Raw genomic sequence first — 18101 nt, forward strand, 5'->3', positions numbered from 1 at the left:
CATTACCGCGTTACAAAACGTTGTTTGTCACAACATGTCTATTTAAAATGAAGTGTTGACCGGACAGTTTTAAAGACGCACTCTAAAAAATGCCGGAACAAAGAACAGTTGTAATTGCTAATGTTCATTCACATTTGGTTGTAAAATTTGCAGGACATTTTAGATATCTTTAAAAATCTAAATCATTTAGATTTTAGGCAACTCTATCCCACATATATTGTAAAAGGAATAACAACTACTGGAGGTGTCGGAGGCTACATGCAGAAGACATTAAAATTCCTTGTGAGTCCATTAGATGGTCTAATAAAAGACCCAAATGTGTATAGAAGTTTGATATGCCCATGCTTTTTAATATATTTGATCAATATCTTTAGATGATTGTTTAATGGTGATTTTGTTCAATTGTAGATGCAAGACATACAATATATTATTCACAATAAAAGTTACAAAACAACTCTGTTGCCGGTAACATTTATTCAGGTTACACTGATTTCATGTGATTGGCAAATGCTTCAAATGTTAATTAAACTGATGCAGATGTCAGCAGTGTTGTGACCTCACTAATACAGACATGCCTGTATATGTCTTAACAGAGTCACAGAACAACCACTCTTAACAGAGATACATTCACAATCACAAACCAGATCAAATTCACAATCACAAACATAGCTCAGAAAAACACCACACAGTTATAGTACATGATTAAAAATCAAAGACTAAGATTTGAAGCTCAAATTTTTCTTTCAAACCTTTGAAAGAAAATCTGTTCTAAAATAAGATGTCATGAATGTCAACAAAACAAAATAATTCATGCATGTATAAGTAAAATAATGATTTGTCACTGAGAGTATACCACTACATTTGAAATAGTACTACAAGTTTACATCTAAAACACATATTTATTTTATATATAAAACACTTAGCTTAGTTTAATTATTTTTTAATGTTTTCTTAATACAAGGCAAGAGCAAGAGCAAGTGCAAGCAATTTTTTGTATAATGGCACTCATGCATTAGTCAAGATATGCTATGATTAATATTGAAACCAGCAGGGTTTTTCATTTTTATTTTTATTTTCATTTGTTGTCATAGTTAATGGTTCATGGAGACTTGGATTTTAAGGTGTGTTAAGTTTTCTTACCATCATACCAAACTAATTTAAACAGAGGTCAGAGAGGGAGTTAACTGATGTTTAGGCTTTTCTCTGCATCTTCTTCTGTGATTTTTTCCCCAGGGTATTTCTGCAGGCTTTGCATTGTACTCCTGTGCAAACTGCTCATTGAATTGTGCCATCACGTATTTCCAGTATGCTGAGGCCTCTATGCTGGGGTCTGGATCGATTCGCCAGTCTGGATAGATTTTGCTGTATTCTTTATATGGATGCAACTGATCGTTGGTGTCACAGCACTTAAAGCGTGTGTTGATGTGCACTAGTGATGAGCAGATGTCGGTCACTAGCTTTTTAGAATCATTATCCCATCTGTAGGTGCCGAGACCTTGTGGTCTGTGGATTGACACAAAGTGTTTAGTGTGAGCGTCTCCTCCAGCCTCACATGGTGCTTTACAGAATGGACACCGTTTCCCACAGCCATGCACTCGTTTGAACAGCACATCCTGTGGTTTGGTTTGAAGACAATCTATTTTCCTTTGAAAATGTCTTTCTTGGAAACTTACTTTCAGTGATTTATCCATGTCCATTACAGAACATTGAAGGCATTCAGCAAATTTTTTTAGATTTGCATTGTTCAGTGAACTGATTTTGTCCACTGCGTCCTTGGGAAAAACAAGCCTTTTTACAAGTTTATTACAAATGTTCTCAATAAATCCCTTGATGTCATTTATCTTTGGGTCTCGCTCTGCCTCTTCAATGGCCTGTTTAATTTCACTGATGACTTCATTGACGAGGTTCTCCTCCAATGTGAACATTCTGTTCTCTGCTGAAAAGTGCTTTTTGATTTTGTCCAAAATAAAGGTTTTAACAAATGTTTCATATGACGAGATGAACTGCAAATATGTTTCAAATTGAGATTTATCGAGAAGATTTTTCAAGAGTGAAATCTGAAATGTTGTCCTAGATCCAAAAATTGCTGAGTTTTCACCAGTCATCATCTCGCCTGCCATTTTCATGCCCAAGTTCTCTGAAATATATCTTTCCAAGGCAGGTTTTAGGCAATTTCTCATGAATTCATCAGCTTTCCTCTGACACTGGTCTCGTTCATGGTAAAGGTCAATGAAGTCAGAGCGGTATGTATGTTTGAAGTTCTCCAAGGCTGTTCGTGGGTTGTTTTCCTTGATGAGTTGATTGTGAATCTCTTGAAATTCTCTGCTTGCAAAACCGCATATGTGCAGTTTAAGGGACAGCTCAAAATCTCCCTTAGCTCAAGATCTTCATGAGCCTTAAGTTTATCATCAATCATGTGAAGAATTTCCCTGATGTATGTGTCATCATAATCATCATTACATTCCCCCTTTGCTTTAACAAATTCCCAACAATCTCTGATAAGGTTGTCTGACATCTCTTGAACCCTGTTGATCTTCTGATTCCAGAATGCAATCTTTTGTTGAAAGCTTTTGTGGACAACAAAGTTTCCATGGCCATGACTGTTTAAATCTTCAACTTTGTCTAAGTTTTGAGAAATTGAACTTCCTCTAGATTGAAGATTTATCATCAAACAATGAAAAACTTTTGTCCTGATATCTTGTTGTTCGAGCCCTGTGTCTGCCAGTGTCCTGACAGTCTCCTGCCACATTTTTTCAAATGCTTCATCCAGCATGGAGTCTGACATGTCTGACTTGTTCTCACGACAGTCTTTCAGCAAGTTCAGCACTTTATTCTCCATTGTGTCCATGTATGTCTTTTTTATTCCTTCCACTTTGATCATTCCACTTCGACGTGAAACAGCTGCATCCAGTTTGATTGTAACAGAATTTGAAAGTTCCTTCTTCAAAGACGTGGCAGAGTTTATAAAGTCTTGTCGATAATTTTCCACTAGTTCAACATGACCTTCTCCTTGTTCATAGTATGATTTGATCTTGTCATTAATTTCATCTTGTCCTTTTAAAAGCTTAGCTTCTGTTTCCTGTATTAAACGACAACGAACGTCTTCAACGGTGCACTTCTCAGAGTTTTAAAATTTTCCATGGTTTAAGATCTTGGTTCCAGCTTCTAACGCCCATGTGTGCATTTGCTTTCTCAGTGTCCAGTCCCATCCGTTGTACTCTGTGCACAGTTTCATGTATGCATCAGCCACCAGGCTGTTTCTGAAACTGAAGATGAATTTCTCAAATTTCACAGCAGTCCACAAGTCTTTGGTCCATTTAAGAAATTCATTGATGTTGTAGGACTCATAACATCTGAAGATCTCCATTATATGCTTTTTGAGAGCATACACAGACTCACTATAGCCAATACTCACTGGTGCCATTGGGGGGTTTCCATGCCACAATCCAGGGATGTAGTGGTCACCCGTCTCAGTGTCATAGTTCATCACATCTGTAAATTTGCTGAATTCCAGTTTGTTCTCCATTTTGGCTGCAGCTTTTGTCATTTCATCCAGCTGTTCCAACAGAAACTTACGGTCTCTCATGTTTAAAACATGAGCCGAGACATCAGCAACATTCTGGTGTACAAACAAACATGTGTGTTTCTTTCCTATCTCTTTCATCCTGATGAAGGCGTGAACAATGATCTGTAAAATGTCTTTCATCTCTGTTGAATTCTCCATGGCAATGTTGACAATTGTTACATCACTCAGCCCAACAACAAGAGTTGCCAACTCATTGTCATGTTCATGGCTGTTGTCCAGTTGTGCGAGCTCAGGGGATTTCAGTCCTTCAGTGTCAATTATCACTATATAATCATAATTGAGTTCTGCTTGGCGATCATCTGCAACTTTAATAAGCTGCATAAAGGCTCCCCTGGTGCACCTTCCACTGCTTACTGCAAACTGAACTCCAAACATGGTGTTCAACAGCGTTGACTTACCTGAACTCTGGACGCCCAAAACTGTGACAACCATAATCTTGTTTTTGGACTACACCAGTGTGTTTAATTCAGAAAACACACTAGAAAGCCATTTCACAGGGACATTTGAAGAATCTCCATCCACTAGTTCAAGTGAAAATCCATCCAATAGTAGTTCAGCACAGAGTCTAGGTAAGTGTTCCAGCTGTTTTCGGTAAAGTGCATCTTCTGGAAGCGAGACTGAAGCCTCGTAAAGCTGGCTCATCTCTCGAATGAAGTGCTCCACTCCTAAAGAACTGTTTGAAATCTTTTTATCAAGCTCAGCAATATCTTCCTTGTTTCCACAAACATCTTGACATTTCTGTTTGTACAGTTTTCTGAGTTGAGGCAGTACTTCATGTGATCGATTCTCTAGAGCGATTCTCAACCATTTTAAGAAGTAGGCCCTTTCTGGTGTTGATATTGCACCGATGAAGCAGCTCATAGTGGGAGACATGTTTTTGCTACATTGCTCTTCTCTGAGTTTATCTTTCTGCATCTCAAGGTCCTTTTTGTACTTATCAATGTTCTTATCCCCTACTTTCTTCAGTCGGCATTCCTCCTTTTCTAACTTGGCCAGTTTCATCAAGATCTCTCCTTGCAAGGGCAGCTCCTCCTTCTTGAACTGCACTATATCCACTATTTTTGATGTGAGTTCATCTGCACTTTTTTTTGCACGCTGACAATCTTCACCATCCTCATCCACCAAGATTCCCAGATTTCGTGCAATCTCAGCTAAACTAACAACTGAGGTTTTGTGATTGTTGTTTTTAATTGCATCTTGTAACTTGCTCTGAATTTTTCTAACAAAGTCTGCATCATTATGGCTGGCTATAAAGATGAAATTGCTTTTCTTCAGATTGAGCTTCTTGACTGTTGCTTTTATGCTGTTGTTGTTGGAGTCCCCCACAAAAAATAGCTGAGGCGTAGGTTTCTGACTGGGGACTGAAATTAACTGTGTATCTAAAAACTGTGATTCAAAGAACACAAACACAGCAGCTGAAGCCTCACAAAGAAAAGAGTACTGTGTTTCAAAGTCCTGGATGTCACCTCTCAAGTTTGCAATCGCTATTGGCTCAGGAAAGACGTCAATGTTTTTTTTTTCCACAAGGAAGATACCAGGCCATCTCAACCAAGCCATGTGATATTTTCTTGTTGATGTTTCCACAATCCATGTTGAAGTGCACAAAGGTATCAGTGTATTGTTGTGAATTGCTGAGCAGTTTATTCAGAATTTCTGATTTGGAAATGTTGCACCTGCCAAGTCTAACAAAAGACACTAACGGTAGGTCTGAGAGAACAATCCTTTCTTCTACAAATCCACTTGGATCTGACAGGGAGTGTGGTCTGTATTTTTTCACAATATCTCTCATTGCCCAAAGCATAAGCGTGATCTGATTGTCATCACTGTTTGGAAGCAGCAGAGGAACCGCAAACTGACACATGGACATTTTCATGATCATTTCCTGCTGAAGAAAAGTGTCAGAACAAAGAAACACAGCAGTCAAAACATCTAAAGGGTTTACTGACTGAGGACAGTCTGATTCAGCACTATCCTGATCATCATCCCACTCTGAATCTTCTGCCCCATCTGAAGAGGAACACTTAACACTCCTCGCTGTCCTTTGTAGCAACATCAGTCTCTTCAAGAACAGCCATGGCAGATCTGAAAGGGACTGGACAGGCACATCTGTCACACTGTTCTTGTCGATCTGTAGCACTGTGTGTAGAGTGAGTTTCTTCCCATAATACTCTGCCAAACCCAAATTTTCCATGAGTTTCTTCATGATGTTCTCTGTAAATTAGAAGAAAATTAGTTACATTTTGAAACATCTTCTTTTGTGTTCAACAGAAGAAAGAAACTCATACAGGTTTGGAGCAACTTGAGGGTGAGTCAAAATGTTCAGCCCTTACAGACAAATCACCAAATCATCCTAATCGAGATCAGGCAGCACATAATAAGAGGTACAGTACACACACAGGATATATGGGAATATGGGATAGCCAGCATGGTCAAAATAGATTATTGAATTATTGAAGTAAACAGTGAGTATTAAAATTAGAAAACATAAGCAAATCAAAAGAAATAGGTCAAATGAATACAAGAGAATAAAGATACAAATGAAATAAACTGCTTTAGAGAAATATTACAGAAACTGAATGAAGTAATCAAATGTAAAAAAAAAAAACAACACTTTATAGACTTCACTGTATGAACTACGTATACATTGATCCTTATTAAAGGGGCCATAATATGCCTTAAAATGATTTTAATGGGTTTCTTGAGGTTCACATATAATGTTGGTACAGTTTTTGCACATAAAGCAGTTCTATAAAATTAATATTTTCTGCCCTAATTTTGATCTTCTGTCTGAAACGCTTTGTATTAGTTCCGAGTGTCATTTGAGACAGCCACTGTTACGACTGGCTAACTGTAACAACACACCCCAACAGCAGATGAAGATGATCCCTGGAGCGGCAGTTTATTACCGAACTGAAACACAAATGAGGTGAGTATCACAAAAGCGCATCTATTCATGATTAAAGTGCTTGATGCGGCTCTACGGGGGTTAATAAAGGCCTTCTAAAGGGAAGCGATGTGTTCTTGTAAAAAAATATCCATATTTAAAAATGTATGGACCAAAATAACTAGCTTCCGGCAGACGGCATTTATATAGCGCTAGCTTAACTAGTGTTGACCTGATTGCTGCTCATGCGGATTGATATTAAGGTCTGTTTACTTTTCTTATGGTAGAAAAGAAAAGGTAGAAAAGTCCTGAACCGAATGATATAAGAATCAGGTTGGATGGAGGATATTGAGACCGTGTTGCTATACTGTACTTGACTTAATCCTACACTGTAAAAAAAAAGTGTAATTTTACAGGTAATTGTCTGTATTTTTTTACAGAATTTTACCGTTTTGTCATTATACAGCAAATATCTGTAAAATAAAAGGCATTTTCTGTAATTTAAAGGTCCACTGTTAATTTTACAGGTAATTGCTTGTATTTTGGTTTTACATCAATTTTACTTTTTTTAAAAGGAACTTGTCTGTATTTTTACAGAGTTATGTGTAATTTTACAGAAATTATAAGTAATATTTTACAGATTTTTTCTGTGAAATTAGAAAACAAAGAAAAGAAGGTATAACTGCGGAAATCTGCATCTATTCAATATGTTTGCCTTACAGATTATTAAGCATGTGGGGGTTAAAGTGAGCTTTTTAAAGGTTAAATAATAGTTTTTGTACATACAGTACCCTACATATGCTACAGTTATTTTTTATTTCACATTTTATTTTATACTCATTTTGATCATTATTTCATTGTCTTATTCTCCCATAATTTCATGTATATTTTATTAATATTTTTCCAAATCTCCGTTGCTGCACATTCAGGGCTTTGTGTGTGTGAGTGCGCGTGCGCGATGACGCAGATTCAAATTCGCCGCCATTACTTTTCCGCTGTTTACTCCCGCCCACAACGGTTAACGTTAGCTGATCAGTCGAGTTTGGGCAAGCGGGAGATTTGAATTCAGTTTACCGGTACTCTCGTGAAGTGGATTGTGAGATCAACAGTGGTTCAAAGCAATCGTATTCGTCAAGAGCAGTTGTGAGCAGGAGCTGTTGTCAGAGTCAGTCCGTTTGAATTCTACGGAAATAACGCCCTTTTCTGTGAGCCTTGTTCGTCACGGCGGACATCATGCCAACCGATCACCGGCTGAGGTAAGAGTCTCATTATACTAAGTAAGTTAACATGTGAACGATATTTTATATTACATTTGTGTTACGTTTACAGTTTTCAAGCTAACGTTAGCATTCTTAAATTATGTTCAGTCATAACTGGCGAGAGCTGGAGGGCAAAACACTGAAAATGTAGCATGCGTCTTTACATTTTCCATCTGTTTTAAGAAAGATCAGTTGAACCCACATCTCAAAAGACCTAAAACAAGCTTTCATAGACTTGTTATACATATCAAATTCTGTTTAATTGTGTATAAAATCTTCCTTAATACGCGATAGTAGGCTATCTGTCAGTAACGTTAAATCGATCTCTTAAATGGCGGAATATTTTGAAATAGGCCTACCATGTTTGTTTGTTTGTTTGTTTTTTCTTTGTGGTTAAACCATAACGTTAGTTAATTTTCATAAGGGTTAACGTGGCTATCAAGACTGTTAAGAAAACGAGACTAGAATATGAACACAGCATGATAAATTGCATATTCTGGCTGCATCTGCTTGTTAACACACAGCTAGCCTATAGAATGCATAGCCTATATGTGCATATATTAGGCTTATAAAATAAAAGTTGATAGAATGTTTGTGTTCTGATGAAGAAATTAACTTATCTACATTTTGGATGACCTGGGGTCACCATAGTAGACTTTTTCATAGGATACTTTTGATCATTGGTTATGAAAATTGCATTGATCCAGATGAACAGACAGTTACACCCCTAACGTTAGGTGTCTCAGCTCAAAACTTCACTGTTAGCCTTTCCTGCTCAGCTTCCAGATCATAGTCAGTTGAGGTTTTGCATTGTCTCAGTGGAACATATTCTTACATGTGTAAATGTAATACTGAGTTGTTAAAAAATATTTTTTTGTGATTTCAGGTCAAGTGGAAAGCAGAATGATCATGGCAAATCAGGTATGGGAAGAAGTAATTTAAAATATCATAATGGCCGAGTCTTCTGATTCCATATGATTGCACTAAAAGTGGCAGAAAATTGTATTTGTTTTATACTGTATTTTCCCATGTGAATATTCATTTGATCCTTGTGAGGCCACTGTAGCTGCACAAGGTTTGGTTTTACTACAGTAAGACCGCGATTGAATAGATTCCACTCATCTTTTTTTTTTTCTTAGCGTAACTAGGCTCTGTCATTTAGAAACATGACTTTTCCTATCACTTAATGACACATATCTCTACCTTTCATTCCAGCTAAAGGATCTGACGTTTGCTGCTCGCATCTCAGCCTACCTGATGGAAAATTCTTGCTGGATGAATGACCTTCACCTTCAACTCAACCTTGCCAAGGCAGAACTGCTTATGGTTTCAGCCAAACCATCCTTGCTGTGTGATCCTGCTGATTTGCCTTATACAACACCAGAAAGATCCGGCCCTTCCTATCGGAGCCACACAACTCCTTGTCTAAGCTCTTGTTCTATCCAGACTGGACTATTGTAATGCTCTCCTGGCAGCTCTTCCAGCATCAGTCAAACCTCTGCAACTGATCCAGATGCTGCAGCAAGACCTAAACTCACTGCTTCAGATCTATGTGTCTCCAGAAGCTTGTGTTCTGCAAGTGAACGGCGCCTTGTGGTGCCATCATCCCAAAGAGACACAAAATCACTTTCACTGACCTTTCCCTGGACTGTTCCCTGCTGGTGGGATGACCTGCCCAACTCAACACATTTTCAAGAAACTGCTAAAGATCCATCTTTTCATAAACACTTGACCCAATAATACTACATTTTTGTTTTAATAAAAAAAAAGAAAAATTGTGCACTGTGCTACACTAACTGGGACTTGTCACTGCTCCTGTTGTTTCTATTGTTCTCTTAATTTTAAGTCACTTTGGATAAAATGTAATTGTAAATGTTTAAAATAAGTTATATTAGAGTATAAAGGTATACAGTAATTTTTTTTTAATGTGAATATTTTTACATGTTCTAAATTATATACTAAGCTTGTATTTCCTATCATTCACGTATCTTGATGTTCAGTGTTTGTTTAATGAGTAATACTGTAAATGTGCAGGTATTCCGTACTTGTACATTTAGTTAATTTAACAGAAATTGACTGTACATTTGCTATTATTAAGTACTTAATTAGAGATTGGTCAAAGTTGTGAAACTGGATCTGCAAAAAATAAAACTGTAAATATACAAACTTTGTATTTGAATTTATGTACTTATTCCATTTTTATACATAACTTCATAGTTATTTTACACAGAAAAACTATATATTAAAAGATAATTACTGTAGATAGACAAGAGCATTATTATAAAATAACTTTATAAAACCCTAAATTTACAGTTTAACCTTAAAGTTAAATGTTCTTTTTATGTAATTTGACATAATTTATCCGTTTTTGCACGGTTTAATAAGCCATTATCAACAGTAAAGTACTGTAATTTAATTAATTTTGACCGTAAAGTCAATTCTGTATTTTTACGGTTTTTGCCTGTAATTTTGTGAAATGGTTATTTGCTGTAATTTAACAGAACCCGTCTGGAAACTTTGCTGCCAGAGATTTACCGTTTTTTTACGGGATTTTTTTTTACAGTGTATATTCCTCGCCTTTGCATCACCTATCCACCCAAAACTCATAAAATTTGTTTTATTATGTTCCCAACAGTCTGTCAGTACACTTTTTACAGGATGTGAAACACTTTGTCCCTGGATATTAACCCAATATGCCAACATTAACTTCATTCGTCTTATACCTAACGGTATTTCTCCCATCTCCACCTGCATAGCTGATACCGGTGATGATTTAAATGATTTCCGCTGCAGATTCTTAGGGCTTGTGCTTGCAGTACATCTAATTGTTTGAGGTTTGTTTCTGCTGCTGACATATAGGCAATGCATCCATAATCAAACACAGATCTCATGAGTGCCCAGTATATACTTTGTAGGGATGACCTACTAGCTCCCCACTCCCGTCCTGATAAACACAGAAGAATATTAATAATATTTTTGCACTTGTTCTTAATTTTATCCAGATGAATTTTCCATGTAAGTTTTTCATCGAACCAAACTCCAAGAAACCTTATAAATTTTACTTGCTCCAGAGAATTCCCATATAATTTCAAAGAGAGGGGTATGTTTTTGAGCCGCCTTGAAAAACAAATGACCTGCGTTTTTGATACAGATAATTTAAACCCCCATTTATTAGCCCACTTTTCAACTTCCTCTATTGCATTTTGCATTTTTTTTATGAACATATGTTATATTGCGACCTCTAATCCACAAAGCCCCATCATCTGCTTATAAAGATTTTCCAATGTTATGTTCAACTTGTAAAAAGATGCCATTAATCATTATGTTAAAAAATAATGGGCTGCATACACTACCTTGTGGTGTTCCATTCTCTACTGTATACATTCTAGAATATTCTTCACCTACTTTAACTTGTATTTTTCTGTCAAATAAAAAGTTCTGAACCCAGTTATATGCTCTACCACCAATTCCTAAAGACTTTAACTTAATTAATAATCCTTCTTTCCAGAGCATATCATATGCCTTTTCCACATCAAAGAAGATAGCTACCACTACTTCTTTGTTTGTCTGTGCTTTTCTAATGTCTGACTCTAGACATAATACAGAGTCCCAGCACCAGACTACAAACACAAGGAGGCTAAATAGGGGAACAAACAAAGGAGGGTAACGAGACAGACAGGTGGGACAAATTAACCAATAATCAGATAACAAGATGGGAGGGGCTAGACAATAGACACGAGCACATGGCCCAAAATAACAAAACACACATGTGCAGCACAAGACAGGACTGGCATGTGACAGCTACGGAATCATCATTTGGTTTGGGGACCTAACGGTGAAAATGAACATTCGTTTGTTCTATTGTCGACAAAACTGATTAATAAGCAACTCCAGTAAGTGGTGATATAACTGCATGTACTGTTGGCGGATTAGAGGTAATATAAATACAGGAGTTGCATGCTTTTTAGGTAATTTATGAACTAATAGTGTTTATGTTTTTATTTTCTTTATTTAATAATAGTGTTTTTATTTAGTTTAGGGAAGAATGCTTTATGTGGAGTGAATATTAATGTTTGAATGATGGATGTTTTTGGTGGGTTGATGTTGCAGCAGTTCTCTCATCTAAGACAAATATCTCCAACAGGAGAAAATAAAAAAGTACCTTGACCTGCCTTGACTTCTACTTCTACTTCTCACATACTGTATACTTTTTAAAAATTAAGCGTAGCATCAGTTCTGGCATTTCACGTTGGTCAACTCTCAGGAGCCAATTAAAAGGCGAAATTCGGCAGGCAAACCGCTTCATCTCACAAGAAATCGTGCAGTTGTGAATTTAGCGAGAGGAATTCGTTCCCCACAAGGATTTCACCTCAGATTAATTCCAGTTTGTGAACTTGAACACGAGATTCACGGCACTTGTTCTAGGCTTATCTGGTTGCATTGGAAAAATGCTTGTTCTTGATTCTATCCAATTATTGCAACATGCAGTGTTAAAGTAGCACATGCTTGTGGCTAAAGCTAATCTATATTATCGGTAACATACTTGTACAAAATACACAGTAGGGACATTCACCGCAGAGATCTGTTATTCAACACTAACAACATCATAGCTTGATGGTCCTGTGAAGAAGTGTGGATTCATGGGAGTCGTCATCTTCACCTCCAAAACCAACTAAATTCAGTACGACGGGAGCAGAAATCATTTTCATGAATGAGGAAGCACACTGTACTTTCACTGCTTAGCTGCGCACTGCATATGACTGCATATATCACTGCTCTCCCTGCTCTTATCCATGCTAGGCTGCATGAATGCGCAGGGAGTTCTTGCCCAGAACAGAACCAAACCGCCAATCCAAACTGAATGCTAACTGTCAATCATATTTGACGATAGTGGTCCTGACAGAAATGTACTGTAATGGAATACTAATATTTTTTATGTTTTAAAAGCTACTACAATTATGAATAAATTACGTTTTTGGTGAGTTTATTATGTACTAAATTTTTCAATGTAAAAATTATTACATTATGAGCTCAAGATTTTATTACGTTTATATAAAATTATTACATTATGAATATTTTGTTACAATAATGTATGTAAGATATGATGTAATTATTTATGTAATAAATGTAATACCACATTATGTGCAGTTATTACATTATGAGTTGCTACAACATAGTATACGTCTCTGTAAAAATATATATTGTTTTTTGTTAACGAAGACATTCTTAGGGAAAAAGTATTGAAGTATTGATGCACTCTTGATTAATTGATTTATCTCAGTGGTTCTCAACCCTCTTCCTGGAGCCTATTAAATGTAAGGATATACTTCTAAAATACAACATACCAAAACAACAACAACAAAAGAAGATAAAAAGCAGTTAATCTTAAATCCATTCTTCATGTTTATTATTTAGCCTGATCTAATTTAAATTTCATCAGTGAAACTTGAAAAATTATGTCTCATTCAAATCAGTCCTTAAAGGGATACTCCACTTTAAAATGAAAATTCTGTCATCATATACTCACCCTCATGTTGTTTCAAACCTGTATGAATTTCTTTCTTCTGCTGAACATAAAGGAAGATATTTAGAAGAATGTCAGTAACCAGACAGTTTCTGGTCTCATTGACTTCCATAGTAGGAAAAAATATACTACATGAGGGTGAGTATATGATGACAGAATTTTCATTTTAAAGTGGAGTATCCCTTTAATTCTTTCCCCAATTCACACAATGCCATTTCTCCACTGATTGTTTACAGAATATCCAAACACTGAATATCACAAGCAGACATGAATATAAATCAGTTCTACATCTGAAAAGAAACAGATACTTACCCTGAATTTGAAATGTTTCTCTGATGCCTGAAGAGTATGAGGAGGACCAGCCGGAGCCCCTCTCTCTTTTATCTCCATCTCTGGACTGTACCAAACAACAGAGCAGGGGAGGGTGGTGTGATCTTAGTTTAAAAAAAGAGATTACATTAGAAGAACATAATGTCCCCATAAGTCCCTATAATAGTGAAGGATTAAAGTGCAATACAGGCTATTTCTGTAAAATGAACAATAACAGTATTTTGAAGACTTTCCACTTTCAGTTTCATTTTTCCTTTCAGTTTTATTTTTCCTTTCAGTCATGTGATTTGCAGGAACTTGCTGAGTTCAGAGTGACAATGCAGATTTGGAGAGCTGTCCAATTTCCCATCATCCTCCACTCTGATCTTCAGTTGGGCTGTGTTTCCCGAAACCTTCTTAACGCTACGTCGTTCTTAAGTTACACCTTAAGCTGTACCTTATCGTTAATACGTGTTTCCCGAAACGTTCTTAGTTAAGTATACTGTAAGTCATATGTTCGGAAGGTTGGTCTGGCCCACTCTTTACCTTATTACTGTTGCAGGTCTATACAAATATAATTCTGAAGTTTTAATACACACAGACAGTGTTCAGTTAGGCTAATTCAAGTGTTTTCATGTGTAGGATTACAAATTTATTAAATGTTTAATTTAGGTTACTGATTTTAGCATGTGAGGCATAGATGATGATATTTCAAAGAAGATTAACTCAAGAAACCCAGGTGTCGGAAATTAACCTTTGTATTTGTATGCACCTCCGGAACAGTGTCATGGTCCCAAGTTAAGCTATGATCATGTGAAGGTATGGGTGATACTGTCAGGCTGATTGGATCAGCACTGTTATGCTGATGAGATCAGGACATCTATTGTCTTTAGATGATTAGATTTAGTGGTCATCTCTAAGGCAGTGTGTAAGGTCAAGACTTTTAAGGACTGTCAGCACCTTTAAGGACTGCCCACTGAATGCCTATAAAATACCATGTAAAGGTATCGTTAGTCAGACTTTGGTGACTGCAGCTATACCGACAGCTCGTCATCACAAAAGTAAAAGTGCATTGATGTACATTTTTGACCAGAGTACAAAAACAATTCATAAAACTAAATTGACTCAAACATGTAATCAGTTATTAAGTAACTGTAATCTGATTATTGGCATTTTAAAATGTAATATAATCTACACTGAAAAAAATGATTTGTTGAATTTAATAAATTTTGTTATGGTAAGTGGTTGCACACAATTGATTTTAGCTACATTTAAACAAATGCATTAAGTTGAACTAAATCAATTTTAGTTCAACTTAATGCATTTGTTTAAATGTAGCTAAAATCAATTGTGTGCAACCACTTACCATAACAAAATTTATTAAATTCAACAAATCATTTTTTTCAGTGTAATTACAAGTACAGGTTTTTGTAATCTGACCACATAATCCATATTACATATCATTTGTTACTACACATTATTCATTGATATGGGCCTATATAAACATATTCCAAATAATCTTTCTTATGTACAGTACGAAAGGAGTTCAAAATAATATGAACAGATGAAACTACAAATCATCACATTTATTCAAGTTAATGAAATAACATGAAATAAGGCATTTAAATAGCGCTTTACTATACGGTACACCCAAAGCGCTTTACAAGTCTCCCCTCAAACACTACTTGTGTGCAGAATCCACTTGGATGAAGTGACGGCAGCCACAGAACAATGGCGCCAGTGCGCTCACCACACACCAGCTATATGTGGAGTGAAGAGGAGAGAGAGAGAGAAAGAGAGAGAAAGACAGAGTGATCGATGTGGATTATTAGGAGGCCATGATTGAAATGGCCAATGGAGGGAATTTGGCCAGGACAGCGGGGGTTACACCCCTACTTTTACGAGAAGTGCTATGGGATTTTTAATGACCACAGAGATTTAGGATCTCGGTTTAATGTTCATCCGAAGGACGTGCTTGGTTCAGTATAGTTGTAGTAGTTGTAGCTGGCTTCACAGAGCACAATCACAATGAGAGTTTTCAAGTTTCATGATCACTCTTCTCCTTTTGCATTATGTCTAAATGAATGAATGAATGAATGAAAAGAGACTGAAAACTGTCCAGTGACTGGTCCAACTGTCCATTCCCATGAATTTAATACTCTTTATTATGTACAAAAATGGACCAGAGTGAAGGTATTTAGACAAGTTGTGAACCTTTTTTTTTTTTTTTTTTAGACAGTTGAATATAACTTTCAAAAAAGTCCAGTACAAACGTTACTGCCGCTTTTACTGTAGTTGATGAGAAATCTTTCAAAGGCTAGAGCGACTGACTGTCGCATTAACAACACTCAGTTCGACCGTTGTGAAGTGAGTGGACCTTGTTGAAATAGGGAGGACCTCAATGCCTGTTCACTCAAATTACATCATTTTACAATAGGATAAAAATAATTTGATAATTAAGATTTGTTAAATGTGATTCATTGTCAGCTGACAGTTTCGTAAAAACAAAATTCATTAAATAAAATAAACAATAAACAGAATAAGATCAATGTAACAAGGTTTGTTATTCAGGGAAGGAGAAGACGGGAACTGGAGAACCATTAAACACTTACTTTATCATAAAATACAAAACTAAAGTTAAAGAGGAAGGCCCTCACGGATGACAGCCACACACATATAAACCAAACATAACGTAAAATATTCCAGGCCTGGTCCTCTCTCATCCTTCTGTCATGATTCCTGTCTTGTGTGCCCCTTGTCTTAGTGTGGACTTATTTCCTGGGGTCCGTTCTTCGTACGTTGCTTAAAACATCCGAGATCAAATTACACATCCAATTATTATACATTATACACATTTATTATTATACACATCCAATTATACATGTCCATTTGTTTCCATTGCACTGGACAGTGAATAAACCCTCTCAGATAACTGTCATATGGAGGAACTAGCCTACCTGCAAGTGCATAAATAACTTTACTTCATTTATACTTGTATGCTTTATGGCTGCAATATAAGTTGCAGGATTCCACATCTACAGAAAGGCCTACAGAAGAGTCTGCACAGACAGAGGAGACATAGGCCTACAGGTGGGCAGTGTATAGCCAACTTTTCCTTTTTATTTGTTGCATGAGGCATGTGTCTAATATCTCTTATTGCAGGCACTTGACCACTGGCTTCTCTTTACAAAGAACAATTGAAATAAAACTCAAGGAACTAAGCATATGTGTCTTTTATTAAACATTTAATGAAAAGTGTTTGTTTTTTTGGCAATGTTGTGTAATATGGCACATGCAGCAATGTCACAGGCCCTGTCAGGTGTGCAACCCTCAGACTTTTCAGACACTGAAATCTTCCCTTTAGTTAGCCAAAGTTCATTTCATTGTGTGCCCTTGTCCTGGCTAGAGCTGCATTGTTACTGGTTTGGGTCAGGGAATGGGGTCATAAAACACCTGTCTGCAGGCAGGAACATGTCATAATCACCTATGAAAAAAATGCAGTTCTGTAAGGATCAGCATAAGTGTATGTAATACAGTGAGCTTGATATTTAATTGTGGAACTTTCCTTACCACTTTCAAATAATGTGCATAAATGTGAATCTTTGAATATTCTTAAGTCATGCACAGATCCTGGCCATTTTGCTTTCACATTTGTGATATGGAAGATTTTAGTCAACTGCCTTTTTTAATATTAAGAATATTAAGAAGAATCACAATAGTAACTGGGCTGCACATTTACATTGTGAACCCCCTTTCTGTTCACATAATCCCCTTCATTGAGGCCTTGATGGCAGTCTATGGTCTAGCCTATAATCTATGGTACCAATCACGTTAGTGAAACCTGAGTGACATATACTGTAATCGGCATGGTCATGATTGCATGATCTTCATAAAAAATTACGATAGCCTAAAAAAAAAAAAACTGCTTTAAAAAAACTGCTTTACAACATTGGGTCTTAAGTCGAGCCACACTTGAAAGTCTTATTCGTTATGGAATTATAGTCTGGTTCGGAAATTTGTCTGTTCAATTGAAAAGCAAATTGATCCATATTCACAAAACAGCCATGAAAGTCATAGGATTAAAACAATATGAACCCATACAGACTCTATACGAAGAGGCAATGATGAGGAAAGCAACGAGTATTAGTACTGACTCTGAACATCCTCTTTTTAGTGAATACCAGCCGCTGCCATCGGGAAAGAGACTGAGAATGCCAATATGTAGGAATAATAGACTGAAGTTTTCATTTGTTCCTGCCTCAGTAAAACTGCTGAATATGACCCGGAGCAATGCACCTTTACACATTAGCAGTAGCAACTAAATGTGTTAAGTATTTTATTTATTTTGTATTTTATTTATTTTTTATACATTGGTGTACTGTGTATACAGTGTTGTGTATTGTGTTGTGTGTTGTATTGTAGCACCTTGCCCAGGACAAATTTCCCCTTGGGGACAAATAAAGTTTATCCTTATCCTTATCCTTATCCTTAAGTGGCTTGGAAATGCCACAAAAAAAACTAAAACTGTTTTTTAAACCT

The 18101-nt window shown here is 36.5% G+C and overlaps 1 protein-coding gene across 1 annotated transcript; it reads right to left on the reverse strand.

Annotated features, from left to right (window-relative positions):
* Positions 1-1157: 1157 nt before the first annotated feature.
* Positions 1158-5789, reverse strand: LOC308684199 (up-regulator of cell proliferation-like; the record flags this gene model as incomplete). The annotated part of the gene is given in 5 exon segments (XM_081355316.1): positions 1158-2380; positions 2383-3127; positions 3131-4033; positions 4037-5104; positions 5106-5789. Coding segments are annotated over 5 exon segments (4623 nt in total).
* Positions 5790-18101: the final 12312 nt, after the last annotated feature.

This window comes from Scardinius erythrophthalmus (genome assembly GCF_964197995.2).
Source record: "Scardinius erythrophthalmus genome assembly, chromosome: 23".
NCBI classification, from domain to species: Eukaryota; Metazoa; Chordata; class Actinopteri; order Cypriniformes; family Leuciscidae; genus Scardinius; species Scardinius erythrophthalmus.